Genomic DNA, 23481 nt, shown 5'->3' on the forward strand with positions numbered 1-23481 from the left:
ACGAAAGTTAATTATGGCCCCATAAGATGCTCCATAAAGATATTTGCCCCATATCGTGTTGCACAAAGTTGTGGCCCCATAAGATGCTCCATACATACATTTGCCCCATATATACATTTGCCCCATATAGTTCCTCACAAATGTTGACTATGGCCTCATACAGACACTTGCCCCATATAGTGCTGCAAAAACGTTATGGCCCCATACAGACACTTGCCCCATATAGTGCTGCACAATCATTATGGCCCCATACAGATATTTGCCCCATATAGTGCTGCACAAACGTTATGGCCCCATACAGACACTTGCCCCATTTGCTGTTGCTGCGATAAAAAAAAACACATACTCACCCCTCCGTCGCTCAGGCCCCCGGCACTTGCAATATTCACCTGCTCCTCGTTCCTGCACCGCTCCATCTTCAGCGTCTACTGCGCTGACGTTCAGGGAGAGGGTGCGCACTAACCACGTCACCGCGCCCTCTGACCTGAACGTCACTGCAGAAGACGCTGAAGACGGAGCGGCGTCCGAAACGGGGAGCAGGTGAATATCGCGCAGCGCTCCCCCCTCCCCATTATACTCACCTGCTCCTGGCGCTGTGTAGTCCCTGCTTCCCGGCGCCGCAGCTTCTCCTTGTACTGAGCCGTCACCGTTACCGCTCATTACAGTAATGAATATGCGGCTCCACCCCAATGGGAGGTGGATCTGCATATTCATTACTGTAATGAGCAGTACCATGTGACCGCTCAGTGCAGGAATAAGCTGGGGCGCCGGGAAGCCAGGGACCTGCAGGGACTGCACCAGGAGCAGGTGAGTATAATTAGACAGCCCCTGCTCCCCCTCCCCTGCCGACCCCTGGGTATGACTCGAGTATAAGCCGAGAGGGGGACTTTCAGCCCCCAAAAAATGGGCTGAAAATCTCAGCTTATACTCGAGTATATACGGTAGATGTTTTGAAAATGTTTCTCTTTTTTTAATTTTCATATCTGTAACGTGTACATCCTGTGATTTCCATATTTCCACCACTTTTCATCCCTGTTGAAATTTCAGTGTTGAGTAGTGTATAATACTGCACATAGTAAAATTTGATAGATAATAAAAAATTGTTTGAACTTCCAAGTTAAAGATCCATGGATAGAGAGCATTATTCCAAGAAACCTAATTATTACTTTAGGAGAGCACCAACTTTAAAAGTTTCTCAGTTTGGCTCTTGCGCAGCTCACAGCACTCCAGTCTCCTCACTTTCTGGTATCTGGCAGGTTGGGCTTTACTCCTTGAGTGACAGATCTGGGAAAGGAGCAGAGCTGTATCATTAGTAGAACTATTAAGCCCAGCACAAGTTCTGCTATAACATTACACATTTAGCTATCTTTGGTTTATTGTGAAGCCTACACTGTTATCTTTTATATTTAAAAGAGAGATAATAGGGCATTTGAACAAGCACACATCTTTGCATAGCAAAAGACAAGAGCCGAGCCGTGATTAGTAAATCTGCTCTGGAAGCTGGTGATTTTGCAAATTTATAACTGCAGCTCATGAGGAGCTGAGAGGGAGGGGAAAGGAAGCAGCTCCATGGAAACAAGCTGTTTACACTATGAAAGACATAAGCTACTATTGCAGGAGAATTACAGCAGATAGATAGCATGATAAGCAAGTTTACAAATTGACTTGCTTTTTCTAACGAATTAAAGCAAATTAATAACTGGAATACCCCTTTTAAAGTTCCAATAACATAGGAAAATCAGAGCGAAAAATAAATATAAAGTTTTAATTAATTTAACACATGAAAATGGAAGATTCATTAACTCCTTGGCAGTCCGATGTAGTTATCTGTAACCAGGATCTGCGCCTTAACATGTTTGTGACTTTTTAAAACTGTTTTATGCACAAAACTGTTATAACAATGAAACAGTGTAGGAGGCAGTAGGATATGTCTTCTGTCTAAAAAAAAAAAAAAAAAAAAAAAAAAAAAATCGCTTAAGCAATTTACTGCTTATTAAAATTTGCTACCGTTCTTAAAGGGTAGCTGTCACCCTTCTCCCCCCAGGGCATTTTTTTTTAAAGTAAAAGCGCCACCTTCAGCAGCCCTAAGTCTGCATTCTGTGAAGGTGGCTGGGGGGTTGACAGGTACCCTTTAAGATATCAGTTTTTGTTTTTTTTTGTTTTACAGCTCATTGCCAAAGAAACTGACCACCGCTGCTGTCTAGCTTGTAAGAACTGCGGTGAAGCTTGCCAGGCAACGGCGTGCTCCAGAGATCCTGACCAACTTCAAAACCATTCTTACAAGCTCAGTAGAAAAAGAGCTTGTGAGCACTGCACGTATTCTGCTGCCTAGCAGCGGTGATCAATTCCAAGCCAACAAGCTGCAAACAAAAGCATTATATGTTGTGTATCTCAAGACCCTGGCTGACCATGCAGTGACGGATGGTACAGCAGCTACTGACTATTAATGCGCTCTTATTCACGGTTTTTCTTCTTGCATGCAGAGATGCATCGTGGGAGCTAGAAGAAAATGCTTTCCAGGAGCTTCTGGTGCGACACCAACGATGTGATGTTGAAAAGTGCCTTTGCCGGAATGGTCGGGATTATAATATCCCTGAAAGGTGAGTTTCTATATAAAGTGGGCCCCTCCCCATGTGTCCTCACTGCTGCAGACATTGCTTTTTGGTACATTACATGCTTCCAAGCCGGCATTTTGCTGACAGTCGTGTTTCATTTATTTAAAAAAAATTTTTTTTTTTTTGGTGGCATTTTTTCCAATTTGTCCCCTTCCTAGCCCTAGATTGAGACAGATGGCCGCCAACCCATTCACACACTATTGAGGGGGCATGAGACCGAAAGAGTAGAGTATCGGATGGAAAAAAATATACACACTCGCTCACGTGACTGCAAGTGTGACACTGGCTTAGATGTGTATAATGTAGTAAAACAGGATTTTTGGTTGCTTACCATAAAATCTGTTTCTCGGAGCCTTCATTGGGGGACACAGGAACGATGGGTGTATGCTGCTGCCACTAGGAGGCTGACACTTTACGCAACAAAACTTAGCTCCTCCTCTACAGTGTACACCCCTCCAACTGGCACTAGGTTAATCAGTTAGTGAGAAAGCAGTAGGAGAAACAACATGATAAAGAGAAAACAAACAGAAAAACACAGCTGATAAATATGGGAGGGTGCTGTGTCACACAATGAAGGCTCCGAGAAACAGCTTTTACGGTAAGCAACCAAAAATCCTGTTTTCTCTATCGCTTCATTGGGGGGGGGGGGGGACAAGAATTGTGGGACCTCTCAAAGCAGTCCCTGGGGAGGGAACAGCCGAATACCGAATATTCGTTCAGGTTGGAGAACTCACCACTGCTGCCTGTAAGATCCTTCTGCCTAGTCTGGCGTCCGCCGAGGCATAGGTATGGACCTTATAAAATTTGGCAAACGTGTGGATGGAATACCAAGTTGCCGCTTTGCAAAGTTGTAGAGTGGATGCCCTATGGTGCACCGCTCAGGAGGCGCCCACTGCCCGGGTAGATGAGCCCTAATCCTAGGGGGAAGCACTCTGTTCCTGACCCGGTAAGCCTCCAAAATTGCCTTTCTGATCCAGCAATCGTAGCCTAGGAGGCTGGCAGGCCTATTCACGCACCATCTGGAATGATGAAAAGAGTGTCTTCCTAAAGAGGGCGGTCCTAGCCAGATAGACCCTCACTGCCCTGACCAGGCGGAGCAGGACAAAAGGAAAGGAGAATAATATCCTCATTTAGGTGAAAGGCAGACACCACCTTGGGAAGGAAGGAAGGCGGAGGCCGCACAACCACCTAATCCTGATGATGGACCAAGAGAGGAGGGCGACAGGGTAGGGCCGCCAACTCCGAAACGCACCTAATGAAGGTGATGGCCACCAGAAACACCACCTTCCAAGACAGAAAGGACAGGGAAACCTCTCGGAGCGGTTCAAAGGGAGAACTACACTCAGGGCCTCCAGAACTAGATTGAGGTCCCAGGGGTCCACAGGTGTCTGGTACGGGGGAGCCGCATGCGCAATTCCCTGAAGAAAAGTTCTGACCTGAGAACGGGAGGATAAATTCTTCTGGAAAAGAATGGAAAGTGCAGACACATGGCCCTTTAGTGAACTAAGGGCAAGACCAACATCAAGACCTGCTTGGAGAAATGCCCAGATGGAAGGAAGAGAAAAGGACATAGGCAGGATGTGATTAGACTCACACCAGCTGAAATAGGCTTTCCAGGTCCGATAATAGACTCTGGAGGACGACGGCTTCCTAGCCTGGATCATGGTGTGAATCACCCGATATGACAAACCGGACGCTCTCAGCCCCACAGTTTCAATCAACAGCCACGCCTTTAAATTGAGAGACCGAGAACTCTACCCAGAGGAGAATCTTGAATACCTCGGCCATCGCCAAGGTACTCAGAGTTCCTCCCTGGTGATTGACATATGCTACCGCCGTGGCATTGTCCGTCTAAACTCGGATTGGCAGACCCCTGAGAAGCCTTTTCCAGTGATGGAGGGACAGAAGAATGGCCTTTATCTCGAGGATGTTGATTGGCAGAGAGGATTCCTGTGCCGACCAACGTTCCTGAACCATCAGATGGCGAATTACCGCACCCCAGCCAAGAAGGCTGGCGTCCGTCATCACCACCTGCCAGTGAATGGGAAGGAAGGATCGGCCCTGTAGGATGAGAGGGGATGACAGCCACCAATTAAGAGACTGTTTGACTCAGGAAGAGAGTCTAATCGAACGATCCAGGGACAGGACAGACCTGTCCCACTGCGAAAGGATGGCCAGCTGAAGTGGTCTTGAATGGAATTGTGCAAAAGGGATCGCTTCCGACACTGCCACCATCTTCCCGAAGACCTTCATTGCTGAGTGGAAGGAAGCCGAGGGCCTTGTAGATAGCGAACCCCCTGCTGGAGGGTTGCTCTCTTCTCTTCGGTAGGAAAAACCCTCATCTGACGGGTGTTGAACAGCATGTCCAAGAAAAATGAGGCGCTGAGTCGGAACAAGGCAGGGCTTTGTCCTATTGACTAGCTACCCGAACCGGAACAGGGTGTCTAGGACGATGGACAGGCTCTCCTGGGCCTGAAAAAAGGACGGAGCCTTGATGAGGATGTCTTTGAGGTACGGGATGAGCACTAGGCCTCTGATTCTCATTATGGCCATCAACACTGCCATGATTTATGTGAAAACCTTGGGAGCTGTAGCAAGTCCAAACGGCAGGGCAACAAATTGGAAATAGTCCTGCTGTACCACGAAACGCAAGAATCTCTGATGTCCTGGGCAAATCAGAACATGGAGATAGGCGTCTTGGATGTCTATGGAGCACAGGAATTCCCGCGCCTCCATGGAAGCTATCACTGAATGAAGGGACTCCATCCTGAAATGTCGCAGGCGGACCCTTTTGTTCAGTAACTTCAGATCCGGGATGGGCCGAACCGTGCCGCCTTTCTTCGGCACCACAAACAGGTTTGAATAGAAACCTGTGAAGCGTTCCCATTCTGGGACGTGGACGATTACCACCGAACTGAGAAGGGAGGCAATGGATGCAAAGAAACCCGGAACCAAAGAAGGATCTCTTGGAGGACGGGATTCGAAGAATCTATCTCGGGGCCGCGAAGCGAACTACATTTTGTATCCTGAGGATACAACCTCCCTGACCCATTCGTCCTCCACCAAGGCAAGCCAAACATCCCTGAAAAAAAGGAGATGACTGCCCAGCTTGGGAGATACGCTTGGTTCTTGACACGAGTCATTGCCGAGGAAGATCTGCCAGGTCTAGTCCTGGTGTCTGCCAGGTTTAGTCCTGGTGGATCTACCGTGGGTGTTACAGGAAGGGGTGGGTTTGAAGGAAGCCCTTTTCCTATCCTGGCAAGCCTGCGACCTCTGCTGGTGGGAAACATCCTCCATTGCCGAGAAAAGGGACGAAAGGACCTAAACTGCCGCTTCAGAGGAGGCCGGCAAGGCTTGGACTGGGGAAGGAGGGAACCTGTGGCCTCCTTAATAATTTGGTCCAACATGGAGCCAATCAGACAGGACCCCTGCAATGGCAGGCTGGTAAGGGACTTCTTTGACGACCAGTCCGCCTGCCAGGCCTTAAGCCAAATAGTCCAGCAGATAGCCACAATATTGCTAGACGCCTGAGCTGCACAAGATGCGGCATCCAGAGAGACAGATACCATGTACTTCCCTGCATGAGTGGTCTGGTTGGTGAGATTGGCCAACTCCTCCAGATGAGCTCCAGCAAGGATGCCCTGACGAAGTTGCTTGGCCCAAAGTCGGGCATAATGAAGAAGCAGCCACTTCAAAGGCTGACTTTGCCAGCGATTCTATACTCCTGTCAATGGAATCCTTCAGGGATGCTCCAGTAGAAAGCGGGAGGACCGTGTGGGTGGACAGTCTGGAAACTGGTGGGTCCACAGCCGGAGAAGCTGTCCAGTTAGTGGTGAGCTCAGGAGAGAAGGATATAGGATGCCGAGGCGCTTCCCTCTTCGAAAAGGTACTTGCCAGGGAAAGGGAGAACCTGACCACATGCTTTCAAATTCTCTATTTGGAGCGAAAACCTTGGAAGTTGGTTTTGACTGTCTAAACGAAACCAGGGGCAGCCTGTCCAGCACGGACACCAGGGTCTGAGACAACCTTGGTAAGGTCTGCCACGGACTGTGACAGAGAGGAAGTCCACACTGGAATAGGGGCCTCGCTCTCACCAGGGGCAGAAAGGGACTCCTGTGTGGTGGGCACAATGGGGTTGCTGTTGTCCCGACAGAGGGGAGAGGTTGCTGTAGTCCAGACAGAGGGTAGAGGATTGACCTGAAGGGAGCTTGTATTTACACGAAGAGCACACAAAGTGACTGACAAGAGCAGAGGAAGAAGAGGAGGTAGGAGGATCAGAACGCTCTCATTTAGGGTTAGGCATGATGAACAGACTCTCACTAACTGATGCCAGAAGGTTAGGGGACAGGAAAGATTGCAGAGAAGAGTGTCAGTCTGCAGAGGAGAGCTACTCACAGTAAGTGCAGTGTCCTGTAGTCTGTTTCCAGGCTGTAGAGGCTGCAATGATGGGCAGAGCAGGTCCTGCCGGGAGAAAATGCCATCCGGATCCAAAAGCCGGAAAATGGCGACCGCAACAAAGATGCAGGGGACCAGCAATTAAAAGCGCGAGCTGCAAAAGGTCCTGCTCTCTCGGGCCGGAAGAGAGGCGGGGCTAGTCGCCGGGTCTGTGGGGAGAAAGATGGTGACGATCGTAGTCAGACTGTGAGTGGGCGAAGCTAACCGCCGGGTGCAGGAAGTGGAAGCGATGGTGGGAAGTTGGGCTCAGAGCCAACGCTGCAACTAGGCCTGAGAGAAGCCAGGATCTAGGTTACAGCTGGTGACCGCCGGAGCATGGAGGAGCGGCGTGGATGTTCCTAGAATGCCGCAAAAGGTATGCCCAATCAATCGGAATTAAAGGGGAAAGACCCCTAATGCCCGCTATTAAAATAAAAGAAAAATCTTTTTTTTTTTTTTTCTTTTTTTTTTTTTTATCCTCCTTTGATCTTCTTATCTTAATTTTGTACTCGGGTCTTCGCCAGCACTTGGGGGGGGGGGGGGGGGAAGAGAGAGAAAAGTGCGTCCGCGTCTCCTTAAACCGACAGGCTCTGGTGGGTGAGTGGATAGGGGACTGAGGCAGGACCGACAATCTGATCTCCTAAACACGCTTCTGTGTTAGGGGTTGGTGTCCCACCGGCTAGACTTATGAGGATACAGGGTGGCAGTACACGCCGTACTCGATCTCTTCGTGGGAGTACAGCAGTGACTATTCACACTGTATCCCTCCAGGTAAAAAAGGAAACAACGCATACTGAGTTAGATATGGGTCTAATGAAAAACCCGTGTCCACCTCCTACTGACACTAAGCTAAACTGATTAACCTAGTGCCAGTCAGTGGGGTGTACACTGCAGAGGAGGAGCTAACTTTTGTTGTGCATAGTGTCCTCCTCCTAGTGGCAGCAGCATACACCCCATGGTTCTTGTGTCCCCCTATGAAGCGATGGAGAAAACATAATTACAAACACAGTGGTGTGCGGCTACTAAGACAGATTGGGGCGAGCATAAGTGGACAACCCCCTTTTAAGCTTCTATCAAGAGCAACCTTTATGCATACATTGCACAGGTAAGTAATAGTGGGTGATTGTTTCATTTTGCATAGAGACTTAGTTTTGTATTTGTATCTGTTCCCTAACAGTAAGTGGGAAGTGGTGCGCTGCCAGTGCTGTGGATCCAGTGGCACTCACATTGCTTGCTCCTCAGTGGAGTTGGTGAACCAGACCTGGGAATGTGCCGAATGTCGAAGTATCAGCTGCTCTCCAGGTAACTCCACAATACTTGTTTGCTTGTTTTTTTATTTTATAAATAACTTTCCCATCACTTGGTGACAAACAATCATAGTTATTTTTTTAAAGCATTATTTTCTGTGTATTATATTCTGTAGATTTTTTTTGTGATTAGTTTTTAGCTAATATGGAACATTGTGAAAAGCTATTCCGTAATGGAGATACACCTACACAATTATACACCTAGTATAGCATAATAGCATAGTACGATACTATGGAAATTGTACAGTACACAGCCAGGCTGCAATTCATGCCGCCTGTGCTTTGGGAAGCGTGAATCAAGGTTCCCTTTAAATTGAAGCCATTCAGGACATTTTCTGTGTGTACATAAATACCCAATTATTCACTGGAAAAAATGAAGAAAAAAGATCCATAATGGCTATTTTTGATCAAACAATTCTGATCTTTATTTCAGATAATTCAAAGTGGATTGTCCAGACAATTAAAAGATAGTGCTCATTCTGAGCTCAGAAAGCTCAGGCTTCGTGCACACAATGCGGTTTTTGCTGCGGATCCGCAGCGGATTTGACGCTGCGGATCCGCAGCAGTTTTCCATGCGGGGTACAGTACAATGTTACCCTATGCAAAACAAAAACCGCTGTGCCCACGATGCGGAAAAATCTGCGCGGATTCGCTGCGGAAAAAAAGAAGGAGCATGTCACTTCTTTCTGCGGATTCCACAGCGGTTTTCAACATGCACCAATAGGAAAGTGCTGTTGAAAACCCGCAGAGGAATCCGCAGAAGAAACCGCAGGAAAATCCGCAGTGAATACCGCAGCGGTTTTGCACTGCGGATTTTCCAAATCCGCAGCGGAAAAATCCGCAGCAGAATCCGCATCGTGTGCACATACCCTAACCCTCCCATCCCACTGATTAGCAGCTTTCTGTGTATGCTGTATATTGACACTGAGCTGCTAATCAGTTCTGGGGACGTGGTTGGATTTAAAGGCATATGGACAGCTAAGGCTAAGTTCACATTAGCTTTCTGGGGCTTTGCAGATGGCTGCGTATGTCCTCTTCTAAGCCTCGACTACTTCTGCATGAGGACATGCAGATGCGTTGTTTTGACGCTCCCGCCGACCGCACGGGAATGCAACAATTCCTTTTAAAATACATAAGTTGCTTTTTTTGATCCTTGTACCTGGAAATGACATGTAATTGCATTCAAGGATATATATTTTGCATAAAGTAGAGATTTTTTTTCTTTTGCTTATTATCTGTAACTACTGTGATCTGAAGTATTGTTATTCTTTTCCTATTTTTTTATAACAGTAAAAAGATCACGCCCTGCTTCCCTTAATTGTTCGAAAACCTTTGATAATTCAGGGTTTGATGCTGAACAGCAATCTCCAAAATGTAGAAGGCACTCTAAAGCATCAAGGCAAGTTCTCTTAAAGTAAGTACCAATACAGGGTCACTATTAAGTGCTGTACCTGTGTGTACTACTGCTGTGGTGGAATTTTGGTTCCAAGATTTTTTTGGTTACAGTAGTTATCATGGAGACTGTCCCCCACCCCCTCCACCTCCTAAACTGCTGGTCAATAATTTTGCGTGTCTTGGTGTCTTTAAATATTTTCAGAATACTATTTTAATTGCAGTGATTTGTGTTGTCCTTAAGCCTACTTTTCTAGTACACAGCAGGGGCAGATTTTTCTGGTGTATTGTCAGCCAAAGGTGCCAAGTTTATCAAGAGTCTTGCTAAACGTGGTGCATTTAACACTTTTCTTCAGATGTTTTTCTGACACTCTTCAGTCACCTGACTGCTGCAGCCAATCACAGGTTGCAGCTGTCACAGTCCTGCTGATTTTCCACCAGATTAGATATCATTTTGGCATCCGGCTCAAACTTCCGGGGTGGCCTGCGCTGGATCATTGGGATTGCTGTAAGGCGAGTATACCTTTTATTATGATGTTTTAAAACTATTCTTCCTAGAAAAATTAAAAAAGAGAACCTGTCAGCAGAATTTTGTAATATTATATAAAGATCTGGCTGTAAGGCTATGTGCACACGTCAGGATTTCTAGCAGAAATTTTCCTGACAAAAACCGGACATTTCTGCCAGAAATCCGCATGAGTTTTTTTCGCGGTTTTTATGCGTTTTTGGCGCGTTTTTTGTGCTTTTTTTTCCCAAATGCATAGAATTGCACAAAACATGCAGAATGCATTCTAAATGATAGGATGCACAATGTATGCTTTTTAATGAGTTTTTATAGCGTTTTTATCGCGAAAAAAAGCGAAAAAACCTGAACGTGTGCACATAGCCTAATGGTGCTGTAATTCGGATAACCTTGATACCTTTGGTGATGAAATCTGCTTTGTGATTCTTCTGTAATCAGCATTTTATGTTTTCTGATAATTAGATTTCGGTGCACAGTGGTCGGACTGTTCATGGGGTCTTCTTCTCCCTGTCTGTGATTCATCGGCCTTTCCGCCTACCTCTGGTGTGTGATTACCCGCCCCCTCCGCCTACCTCTGGTGTGTGATTACCCGCCCCCTCCGCCTACCTCTGGTGTGTGATTACCCTCCCCCTCCGCCTACCTCTGGTGTGTGATTACCCTCCCCCTCCGCCTACCTCTGGTGTGTGATTACCTGCCCCCGTCGCCTACCTCTAGTCTTTCAATGACAGATCACTGCTTTTTCAGTGACCTGCATCCTCTGTTTGAAATCTCACATCTGCATTGCTGTGGGTGGCTCATATACAGACTGAGTTCATGGCTAGTCCTCAGTAAAATGGCACTGTCATTGCTGTGGGCTGCCCAAATGCAGTAGTATCTGAAAGACATCATTGAGCTGAGAATGCAATCTGCGCATGCGCCTCCCAAGGCAATGATACTACTATTTTATTGAAGACCAGCCAGAAACTCGGTTGATGCACACACCGCCACCAGATTTCAAAAGGAGGAGGCAGATCACTGAAACGCAGTGGTCTGTCAGTCAAAGACCCAGTAAAGGCAGCGGGTCGGGAAATAACTAGACGGGAGGCAGGCGGCGGGGCCGGGGAATAACTATACGGGAGGCATGCGGAGGGGCCTGGGAATAACTAGACAGGAGGCAGGTCGAGGGGCCGGGGAATAACTAGACGGGAGGCAGGCGGCGGGGCCTGGGAATAACTAGATGGGAGGCAGGTCGAGGGGCCGGGGAATAACTAGACGGGAAGCAGGCGGAGGGGCCGGGGAATAACTAGACGGGAGGCATGCGGAGTGGCCGGGGACTAACTAGACGGGAGGCATGCGGAGTGGCCAGGGACTAACTAGACGGGAGGCATGCGGAGTGGCCGGGGAATAACTAGACGGGAAGCAGGCGGAGGGGCCGGGGAATAACTAGACGGGAGGCATGCGGAGTGGCCGGGGACTAACTAGACGGGAGGCATGCGGAGTGGCCAGGGACTAACTAGACGGGAGGCATGCGGAGTGGCCGGGGAATAAGTAGACGGGAGGCAGGTCGAGGGGCCAGGGAATAACTAGACGGGAGGCAGGCGGAGGGGCAGGGGAATAGCTATTCGGGAAACAGGCGAAGGGGCCGGGGAATAGCCAGACGGGAGGCAGGCGGAGGAGTCGGGGAATAACTAGACGGGAAGCAGGCGGAGGGGCCGGGGAATAACTAGACTGGAGGCATGCGGAGTGGCCGGGGACTAACTAGACGGGAGGTATGCGGAGTGGCCAGAGAATAACTAGACGGGAGGCATGCGGAGTGGCCGGGGAATAAGTAGACGGGAGGCAGGTCGAGGGGCCAGGGAATAACTAGACGGGAGGCACGCGGAGGGGCCGGGGAATAACTAGACGGGAGGCACGCGGAGGGGCTGGGGAATAACTAGACGGGAGGCAGGTGGAGGGGCAGGGGAATAGCTATTCGGGAAACAGGCGAAGGGGCCGGGGAATAGCCAGACGGGGGAGGCAGGCGAAGGGGCCAGGAACGGAAGGAGCCGGGAAATCGCAGACGGGAGAATCGCAGGCACGGGTTGGGCGGAGGGGCCGGGGTATCACAGGGAGAAGATGAACCTGTGAACAGTTTGGCCCCTGTGCACCGAAATCTAATTAACAGAAAAGGTCCAAAAGGCTGATTAAAGCGTAACCACAAAGCGGAATTCTTCACCAGTTATCAAATGTAATCAGTATTACAACGCCATTACAGCCAGGTCTTAACTTTACATTACGAAATCCTCCTGACAGGTTCTCTTTTAAGGTAAATTCCAGGACACATCCCCCCAGGTGTAGTTTGCGGCCTCAGTTTCTGCAGCATGTAATACAGCAGTTTTCATTATATTATTGAATTACACCCATTTCTGTGCCTTGTATGATTACCCAGCTTGTTCTATTTTTTTTTTTTTTTTTTTTTTTTAACCAGGCAGGCTCCGAGATACATTTCTGATATAATGAAGGAGCTGAAGTCTCAGATAAAAAGCTCCACATTCACTATAAAAGTGGAAAGCAAATCCCTCTGGAACAGTTCCCTCAGTTGTTTCCGCAGGAAATGTTTTTCTCCGTACAACACTCTACAGATCAAGTTCGGTAATAAAGGCAGATTAGAGGAAATGTCTCTGACCTCTTACTTTCATCTGCTACTTGATGCCATCCAGAATTCCAATTTGTTTGAAGGACCTGAGCATAAAAATCTTTCTTTAAATATAAATGGTGAGTATAATATTTCCAGCGTGATTCAGCGATGGGTGCCTGTGTATACAGCTAGTGTTGGGTATAAGGTCTGCATCCTATCTTACCAGATTTTTCTACAGTGTAAGGGCGCAGTCAGACGGCCATGTAACGGACCACTATCACATCGCGCTACTCATACTGGCCGGCACCGCTCCTGACCCGGGCGTGACAGCATGCATTTCTTGGGTCAGGGGATGCGATCGTTATGCGTTGTACATCTGTCAGACTGCGCACTAAAGGTTTGTGCACGTGTTGAGTATTTGCAGCAGACATCTGCAATAAAAACGTGTCTCTTGTCAGGAAAAACACTTTGCAGTCCAAAAGATGAAGAACTTCCCCTAAGAAGAAAATGAAGAACTGCACCCGTCACACTGTAGGGAGAAGACCCTTACATGGTGGCGTTTCAGATGAATGGACATTCATGAGGGCCCTAGTATAAAAACCGCTTGCATAAAAGAATCTCTCCGTACACAGCCTTTTATGCGATCTGTATGCCCCGATAGCGCACATCATCAGTGGTTGTCCTCAGACAGTTCCAGTCCATTTTCATGTTAGCCGTAACTTCTTACTGGATACAATTATGATATAACTTACATTTCCATCTACTATGCAAATTCATTCACCAGATAATGTGCAGTGTTTTCTCATTCCACAGCACTAGCCGATGATCTGTACTTTGAAGCTGGCAGAATGGTGGCAATTGCGTTGGTTCACGGGGGACCAGCACCGGGCTTTTTTTCACCGACTCTCTTCTACTGCCTTATTTATGATCCCCACCACGTGCAACCATTGTTAGAGGATGTAGCAGATCCCAGTGTCGTACAGGCAATATTGAAGGTAAAGAATACAAAATCTACAAGTTTTTATTTCCTGATATCATGGATTATGGTCCCCTTAAAACACCACTCCAGCATTTTGTTTTTCAGTGCTGGAGTGAAGCTTTAAATGTAAATCTCCTTCCCCCCCAATCATATACTCTCTCTCTCCAGTATCTTCACCATTTTTGAGGCCGCACCAGTCCAGCGGTGCCATCTTGTTCCCGTAACTTTTGACTGGCTGGAAGTCAGAAGCTACGTCACAAGCTCTCAATGCAAGTCAACAAGGCTCGCATAGACTTGTACTGAAAAGTGACCAATCGGTGTGCTCCATGAAGCACTGGAGCTGCCGGCTGGTTCCTTTTCGCTGGGGAGCGACCAGAACAACGTTGAAAAACGATGAAGGTGACGGGCAAATGAGTATAAGGGTTGGGGCCAGGGGAACTACATTTAAGGCATTACTCCACTGGTGTAATAAGAAAAAAACAATGGAGTGGTGCTTTAAGTAATGTGATTTTTTTTTTTCTTTCTTTCTTTAGATTTATAACTAGAAGAGTATTTATATAACAGCAGTCTCATTGCTGATAAACTTGTGCAGAACAGATTTACCATTTTTACTTACAGAAATTCTATTTAATTAACTTATGTGATGCATCATTAGATGGAAAGTCCCATGCCAGAAATGGGAAAAGTAAGTATTGGACAACCTTGAAGCACCACTCCAGTGGTTTTTTATTTTTCAGCTGGAGTGGTGCCACTAATCTAAGTTCCCTGCCCCTAGTTTCATACTTACTGGCCGCCCGTCGTCATCTAATGTGTTCTCGGCACCGCTTCGATCGGTCTTTTGCCAGTTGTGACCTACTTGATCACTACAATGTTTGCTGGAAGTCATAGCTCAATGTAAGTCTATGACAGCCAGAACAAGGGTCTCATATACTTACATTGAGAGCGTGTGACCATTACCTCTGACTACCGGTCATTCAGAAGTTGGTCATAAGATGGTGAAGAGAGACCGGAACAGCGCCGGGAATAGCTAAAGATGATGGTGAGTATAATGCTAGGGTCAGGTAACTTAGATTAGTGATACCAGCGCTGTCTCTCATCGATGCACCTGATTATGTTGATCGGATGCAGCAGTGACGTCACATCCACAGCGCTGCTGTCAATTGCTAAGCTGAGTGGTCGCAGCAATGTTGATATGTCTCCGCTGCAGCAAAACAAACCCTGCACTGAACTTGGAGAGGGTAAAGAAGCCCAGATCTGTCGGTGATTTACGCTGTTCGATGACTCTGGCACGTCTTTAGACTGTCTAATCTTGGTTTACACCACCTTTTAGTTGACTTATTTTGTGCCAGAAATGTCAGTGTCTCACTCTGAGCCATGACTCCTTGTCAGACAAGGCACAGAAAGCGTATAAAACACATGATAAATATGGTGCAAGTCATTAAGGACAGATAACTGTCCTTAATGACTTTTTTCTCTTTTAAGCACAAATTGTGTCAGAATTCTGGTGCATTTAACTTGCTGAATCTTCCCCAATGTATCAAGAAGGTGACCAGATCCCATGTAGCATGAAATATTGATGCAGTTGTATTACATTGAGGCTGGTTACACCCTAAGGCCAAGTTCACACGTTCAGTATTTGGTCAGTATTTTACATCAGTATTTGTAAGCCAAAACCAGGAAAGGAGCAATCTGAGGAAAAGTGTAGTAGAAACACGTCTTACAGATACTGATGTAAAATACTGACCGAATACTGAACGTGTGAACATAGCCTTAGTGTGGTTCATATATTCATGCAACTAACTTGTAGGTTTACCTTTACACTCAGAGACCTACCCCGCCGTTCACTGTAGTATACGTTTCATAGTTTTATCATCAAAAATGTTTCAGCTTGTTGTTTTGTGACTTGTATTCTTTTCTGTTTTTTCTCAGATACAGTCTTGTCAGAAGATTGGTGAGCTGAATGCTGTCATTGCTCACTATTTTGACTACCTGCAGAACACTGGTACCTTGCGACTTATAAATGGTATTGGTGACAAAAGGATCTTGGTCAAAAATATTCTTTCGTATCACGTCATTCGCCGCGTGCAGGAACCACTTGAAAGGTGAAAATTTTGTCAAGTTGATAAAGGAAATAATCTTCCCACACCTTAATGGCCAGGATCATTTAGCTATAAAATAACTGTTATCTGCATCTGTGGTCCGTAGGTTACTGGCCCGTCTAGACATGCCGAATTCACATCTATGTGCCCAAAAATTATCCGTGTAATCATTCTGTGCAAAACAGTCTTTGTTCTCAGCTTATACAGGAGCAGCGCCGTCATCTCTGCTGTACTGCCTCTGACCCTGACACTGGCTGCCTGTGAGATGGAAGCTGAAGCAATGAGAGAACTATAGCTGCAAATGTTTTTTAATGAGACAAACGTCACTTCTGCGGCACTGTGTCTTGGCGTAGCGGCACTTTGATAGTTCTGATCTCACTGCAAAACTGTGTGTGATTATGAGAGCAAAGCCATTACAGAACACACTGGTAACACCCCCTTTCATATAAAACAATCTCTGGAGGCAGCTTCTCAGGAGATCTATGTCTGGCCCATAAATCTTAACAGCTCATTTACATTTAAGAAAAATGGGGATTTTTCCGGAATAAGACATCCGAATTACAGATATCAAGCTAACGTAAGTTCCTATACATTCCCATATAGACGGCTAAGGAGGGTTCATTCTACTGAGATTCCTTTCAAACAGGATCTCTCACCAGCTTGACCATGTTAGGCCGGTTTCACATTTGCGGTTGTGCCTGCAGCGTTTCTGACGCATACATCCGCATGCGTCTTGATTTTCCTATCTTTAACATTGTAAACGCAGGTGCATGCGTTCGCCCGCATTTGCGTACGCATGCGTCTTTTCGCGGTGGGACGCGGATAGCGCACCATGTTGCAATTTTTGAGGCGACAAATTTCCATCAAATATGCACAGGCATGCAGAATAAGTTCAAAACGCATTACTGTCTATGGGAACACATGCATTTGATGTGCTTGCGTACTTCGGACTGCGCATGTCCAGGAACGGATTTAGACACGCCCTCCTGGAAATATCGAACGCATGCGCATAAAAAGCGCAAATGCAGCGTTTTTTTTACTATCGCTTCATTGGCGGACACAGGAACCATGGGTGTATGCTGCTGATACTATGCACAAAAAAAACAAAAAAAAGTTAGCTCCTCCTCTGCAGTGTACACCCCACCGACTGGCATTCAGAAATTCAGTTTAGCTTAGTGTCAGTAGGAGGTGGACACGGGTCCAGGTCTGGTTGTTTCTCTCTCCAGGGTCTTCCCTCCTCATGCCTGGCACTATTCTTTATTCTGCGCTCTGTTTTTCAGGGCGGGGGTAACTGCTGTCAGCGGGGAGTATTTTTTGGCATCCGCGCTGCTCCTCCTCTTACCGGCCGGTCTCTAATTAAGGCCTGCCGGGGCCTAGTCCAGTACCGCGACTCCTCCCACTTCCTCTCTCCCTCGGGCGGGCTTTTCTCCCGCCCGTCTATCACCTCTTCCTGCACTGCGGCGAACTCCGCCCACCAGCGCCATCTTTGTCCTCCCAGCCTCATGCAGGAGAAGCACATGCTGCCTGAAAAAAAATCTCTAACACCCCATTAAAGGGGTTTTCCCACCAATAAAATTTCATTCTATTCAACATTATTATCAATTGATCTTAGAAGAAAAATAATAATAAGTTCCACAACTGGATGTGTTTAAAAAAAAAAAAAAAAAAAGGTTTCTGTGCTGAGGAGTCTCTTGCATTTCCCCCCTGCCCAGGAGATGTGGTGTGATCAGATCATGTTCCTATACAGACACAACCATTACCCAATACAAAGCAGGGGCTGTGTACTGTGACAAGGATGGGGATGAGGGGACAATGCACGCCCGACTTATACTCGAGTCAATAAGTTTTCCCAGTTTTTCGAGGCAAAATTAGGTGCCTCGGCTTATACTCGGGTCAGCTTATACGCGAGTATATACAGTAACCTCAAAAAACTATCATGCCTAGGTACAGCTAGCTCATATAGAACATATACATCCAAAGAAGCAAGAAGAGCTATAGCTTTAAAAGTATGAATACTTTATTTGAATCAACAATAAAAACATAAATAAAGATAGGAAGCAAAAAAGTTTTTTCTGTAGGGACACTGTGCACATTATAAACGGACCAGCCTGTGAAGGATATGGTGCTGGAAGGGCCTTGTAATTAAAGTCAGATGCAGCGGTAAAGCTTGCAAGGATATAATAAATAAGGTGCAAGTGCGACTTAAGATAAAGATAAAGGGTTAAATAACCTAGATGTAAAGGACCCCCAAAATTAGTACATTTGCTCAATAGCATAAACACATTACCTCCGTGGGCGTGGACCGGTTCCCCGACGCGCGTTTCGCGTGTAGCTTTATCGAGGGGTGAGTATGATAGTATATATAGTAGGTTATTTAACCCTTTATCTTTATCTTAAGTCGCACTTGCACCTTATTTATTATATCCTTGCAAGCTTTACCGCTGCATCTGACTTTAATTACAAGGCCCTTCCAGCACCATATCCTTCACAGGCTGGTCCGTTTATAATGTGCACAGTGTCCCTACAGAAAAAACTTTTTTGCTTCCTATCTTTATTTATGTTTTTATTGTTGATTCAAATAAAGTATTCATACTTTTAAAGCTATAGCTCTTCTTGCTTCTTTGGATGTATAGAGTATATACAGTACTTTGTTCATGGGAAAAACTCTTTAAGCTTAACATAATTTATAACATAAAACTTCACAAGATGATCTTTCTGCAACAAAGGAGACATTAAAAACAAAGTTTTATTCAGCTCTGCAGCCGCTATTCCATGCTGTGGCCAGATTAATCATTGTAAATCTGGTGAAAGATCCTCTTTAAAAGCCGTCATCGTTGTGTGTAAGGTCGGACTGACTGCAGATAATCTAACCCAGAATCTGCAGGGTAATATATCAAAAAATGGTGCTCATTATGATGTGAATTTTGACAACTGGTCAGGTGAAATATCTGTTTAGGTTTATAAGTATGTAGTTGATACAAAATGTGTGCCCACCTGTTTAAAATTACAGGTTTTTGTCATGTTAAAAAAACATACCAAGGAGAATCATTTCATATCTTTTCCACCAATAATGTCGCCCATAATCTTTATAATTCAATAGAAAAAAAACCTGAAATTTTGCTGCTGTGAAGTGTTGGATTGGCACTGAATGTACCTTTTGGAGTTATGGCTAAAAAGGTTAACCTTGGTCTCATCAGACCATAACACATTTATCCACATGCCTTTGGCACACTATGTAGTTTTTGGCAGAACATAGCCTAACTTATATGTTTTTCTTTGTAAGAAAATGCTTTTGTCTTGATACCCCACCACACAGGACAGACCTATAAAGAATACTGAAGGTTGTTGCTGCATGCAGCACACAACCAGTACTTGCTAAACATTCTTGAAGCTCCTTTAATGTTGCTGTAGGCCTCAGGACCAATTTTATTCTGGTTTTCTAACATTTTTGAAGAACATCCAGTTTTAGGTAATGTGACTATTGTCAAAATTAAGCCACTTCTTGATGAAGTCTTCACAGTTTTCCATGGTATATCTAATGGTTTGAAATTATAATTTTTTTTTTTAAGTTCTCCTGAGTGATAAATTTAAACAATGAGATCCCTTTGCTGTTTTGTAAGCTGTTTTTGGACCACAGCTTTGGCTGTAAAAAGCAACTAAGGAAATGTAAGGAAAATCCAAGTAGAACAGCTAAACGCTATATGTGTTAATCAGAATTACTGTAAATGATGGTGGCTGTGAGTGGCTAGTTCTGAACACAACCAAGCCCCCAATTATAAGAGGGTGTACACACCACATAAGGCTGACATGAAGAACTACAGCTTAGGCTACTTTCACACTAGCGTTTTTTTGCATGCGTCGCAATGCGTCGTTTTAGCGAAAAAACCGCATCCTGCAAAGTCGTCTGCAGGATGCGTTTTTTCCCCCATAGACTAACATTAGCGACGCATTGCGACGTATTGACACACGTCGCGACGGTTGCGTCGTGTTGTGGCGGACCGCCGGCAGCAAAAAAACGTTACATGTAACTTTTTTGGTGCCGACGGTCCGCCATTTCCGACCGCGCATGCGCGGCCGGAACTCCGCCCCCACCTCCCCGCACCTCACAATGGGGCAGCGGATGCGTGGAAAAACAGCATCCGCTGCCCCCGTTGTGCAGCGCTTGCACAGTATGCGTCGGGCCGACGCAGCGCGACGGCCCTGTACCGACGCTAGTGTGAAAGTAGCTTAAGAAAAAAGTCTGGATTTGCATTTTTTTAAATTCTTCTTTGCTTTAGTGCGGCGCATGGCTCAGATGATAAAAATGAGCTGCTTACGGGTACTCGCACGGTACTCGGCACTGCTCAATACTCTATCAAGAACCCCGATGCTCATCACTAGTCATGGGTTGTTTTTAAAGTATTCTATATAGACAATGCAGAGTAACTTTTTTTTTTTTTTTTTTTCATTAGACTGATTGGTTAGCTGGTTTTACTGTATTACATGTTTCAGAGGTCGTGTTTGTGTTGTAGGTTCAAAGAAGGCTTGCAGACACTAGGCGTACTTGAGAATATCCGAACTTACCCCACTGCCTTCTGGAGTGTTCTGTGCATGAAGCCGGAGAAGATAACTTCGAAAGCGCTGTCAGATCTCTTCACCATCACATACCATAGGAGCCTGAGTCACACTGAAAAGTGTAATGCTGTCAATGTTTGGGAAGAGTATTTAGAAGACACCGAAGGTTAGTTTGTTAGGTTAAAGGGGTTGTCCACTACTATTAACCCCCCAATGTATCCCCCCGGGGCCCCTAATGAATTGTGTAAATACCTTCCGTTGCCGTTTTCGCCTGTGAGCGGCGCTATGCTGGCGGCTGAGTCCGGGTCACGTGACCCCCCCCAGGCTGCAGCCGCCGCTACTTTCCGCCGACGTCACGTCAATTTTCAGACTCTGGAAATTGACGTGACGTCATGAGCAGGCGTGACCCAGCCTCACAGTAAGCAATCACTCATCAAGAGGGGCTGGGGGCGGGCGGGGCTAGGCAGGGATGGACGGGCGCCGGGGTCTGCGTGACGGCGCCGGGGATCTGCGTGACGGTGCCGGGATGTGCGGGCGCCGGGGCTCTGCATGCCGGCGCCGGGATGTGCGGGCGGTGCTGGGGTCTGCTGCGGGGGGGGGTTTGGTCATTGGTGTGTGTATGTGATCGTCCGATGGGACTACAAGTCCCATCGGGCTCTGCCTGCTACAGTGACAGTGAGTGACACATTAGCCAATGATGGGACAGTAGTAGTCCCATCATCCGGCTAATGTGTTTGAATGTAAAAAAAAAAAAAGCACATACACATATACAGACATACAACATACACCATGTGACATCATGCAACATGTGATGACATGCAACATGTGATGACATGCAGCATGTGATGACATGCGATGACATGTGACGACATGCAGCGACATGTGACGACATGCAGCATGTGACGACATGCGACGACATGCACCATGTGACATGCAACATGCCACATACAGTACATATAACATAGAATACATACTCACCATCACTTGTCACCTTGATCCCCGAAGCCAGTGACACCTGTAAAAATTATTAAAATAATAAACAAACACTATACTCCCTGATCCGCAGATATCCAATTAAAACGAGTGTCCCACGACGATCTCCCGTGGAGAACAGCAGCATCAGCTGATGCGACCGCTCTCCAGGGGCTCCAGGAATACAATGATGGAAGGTATCCTTCCACAATGTATTCCTCACAATGTATTCCTACGCCCCTGTGAGAATATAGTCCCTAGTCTCACTTTTGGCATTGCTGTGTGAGAAAGTTCCCACGCAGCAAATGCCATAAAGTGAGACCCTGAACTAAGGTAACCTCAGTGATAAACTGCAGGAGCTCCTCCTCCTGTCAGTGTGTCACTGGAGGGCCTATAGAGCAGTGACATCACCCGATAGAAGAGATCGTCGTGGGAAGCTCGTTTTTTTTTTTTGTTTGTTTGTTTTTTTGCAGGCACTGAAGTATGGTTAAATGAAGAATATTAAAATACTTTTTTCTGGCTGTGTCTTTTTGTTTTTTTAACTCTCTCACTACTTTAGGATTAATAATTGATAGGCGTCTTATTGACGCCTCTCCATTATTAACCCGGCTTAATGTCACCTTACAATAGCAAGGTGACATTAACCCCTTATTACCCCATATCCCACCGCTACACGGGAGTGATGCGCCATTTCTGGGGTGGCTGCGGACTGGTATTTGTAGCCGGGGGGGTCCTTTCTGGCTATAAAATATAGGGGAACCCCACGTCCTTTTTTGGGGGGGGGCCTGTTTTAATAGCCAGTAAAGGCTATGTAGACAGCTGCGGGCTGATATTCATAGCCTGGGAGGGGCCATTGGTATTACCCCCTTCCCAGAATACAGTTATTGGCCCCCGGACGTCGGCTTTCCCCCTCTGGCGCAGAAAATTGCGCGAGATCCCACGCCATTTTTATTTATTTATTTTTTTTTCATATATATATTTTTTTAAAACTGAAACATACTGTTCATTAACCCCTTTCTGCCAGCTGATAGAATAGTACGTCAGCTGGCAGTATCCCCCTCTTTGAGGTGGGCTTCGGCGGTGAGCCCACTTCAAAGTCGCAACATGTCAGCTGTTTTCAATATTCAATACAAAAAAAAAAATTTACATGATCGCTAAACGGCGTAGCGAGAAAAAAATCAAAAGCCAAAATTGTTTTTTTTGTTGCCGTGATATTGCTTTAAAATGCAATAACGGGCAATCAAAAGAACGTATCTGCACAAAAGTGGTATCCTTAAAAACGTCAGCTCGGCACGCAAAAAATTAGCCCTCACCCAACCCGATATCTCATAAAATATAGACGCTACGGGTATCGGAAAATGACGCTATTATTTTATTTCTTTTTAGCAAAGTTTGGAATTTTTTTTCACCACTTAGATAAAATATAACCTAGACGTGTTTGTTGTCTATGAACTCGTAATGACCTGGAGAATCATAATGGCAGGTCAGTTTTATGCTGTGTGCATATGTTGCAGATTTGGGTGCAGAATTTTCTGCACAAAATCTGCATCTCCTTGCAGAAAACGCAGATGCGTTTTTGATGCATTTTTTAACGTTTTTTGTGCAGTTTTGATGCCGTTTTTTTGTGCTGTTTTGATGCAGTACTTGGTGCGGTTTTCGGTGCGTTTTTTTTGCGCAGTTTTGATTCAGTTTTTGCTGCAGTATTTGGTGCGGTTTTGATTCAGGTTTTTTATGCTTTTTTATGCCATTTTTGGTGCGGTTTTGATGCAGTTCTTGGTGCGGTTTTCATGCGGTTTTTATGCAGTTTTTGATGCGTTTGGATGCAGTGTTTAGTGCAGTTTTTGGTGCGTTTTTGCTGCAGTTTTTGGTGTGGGTTTTCATGCAGTTTTTGGTGCGGTTTTGATGCAGTTTTGATGTAGTTTTTGGTGCGGTTTTGGTGCAGTTTTTGCTGCGGTTTTGATGCGTTTTTTGCACGGTTTTGATGCATTTTTTAATTTTTTTGGTGCAGTT

At 46.0% G+C, this 23481-nt stretch overlaps 1 protein-coding gene across 2 annotated transcripts in view; it reads left to right on the forward strand.

Moving 5' to 3' along the window:
• G2E3 (G2/M-phase specific E3 ubiquitin protein ligase) overlaps positions 1-23481 on the forward strand; it is an 81691-nt gene that overhangs the window by 45953 nt on the left and 12257 nt on the right. For both annotated transcript variants that reach the window (XM_077260920.1, XM_077260927.1), the window contains exons 8-14: positions 2484-2600; positions 8227-8351; positions 9647-9770; positions 12718-13004; positions 13681-13862; positions 15776-15948; positions 20457-20665. In XM_077260920.1, coding sequence (XP_077117035.1) covers positions 2484-2600; positions 8227-8351; positions 9647-9770; positions 12718-13004; positions 13681-13862; positions 15776-15948; positions 20457-20665 — 1217 coding nt within the window. The remainder of the gene's footprint in view (positions 1-2483; positions 2601-8226; positions 8352-9646; positions 9771-12717; positions 13005-13680; positions 13863-15775; positions 15949-20456; positions 20666-23481) is intronic.

The sequence above is a fragment of the Ranitomeya variabilis genome, chromosome 1 (genome assembly GCF_051348905.1).
Source record: "Ranitomeya variabilis isolate aRanVar5 chromosome 1, aRanVar5.hap1, whole genome shotgun sequence".
Taxonomy (NCBI): Eukaryota; Metazoa; Chordata; class Amphibia; order Anura; family Dendrobatidae; genus Ranitomeya; species Ranitomeya variabilis.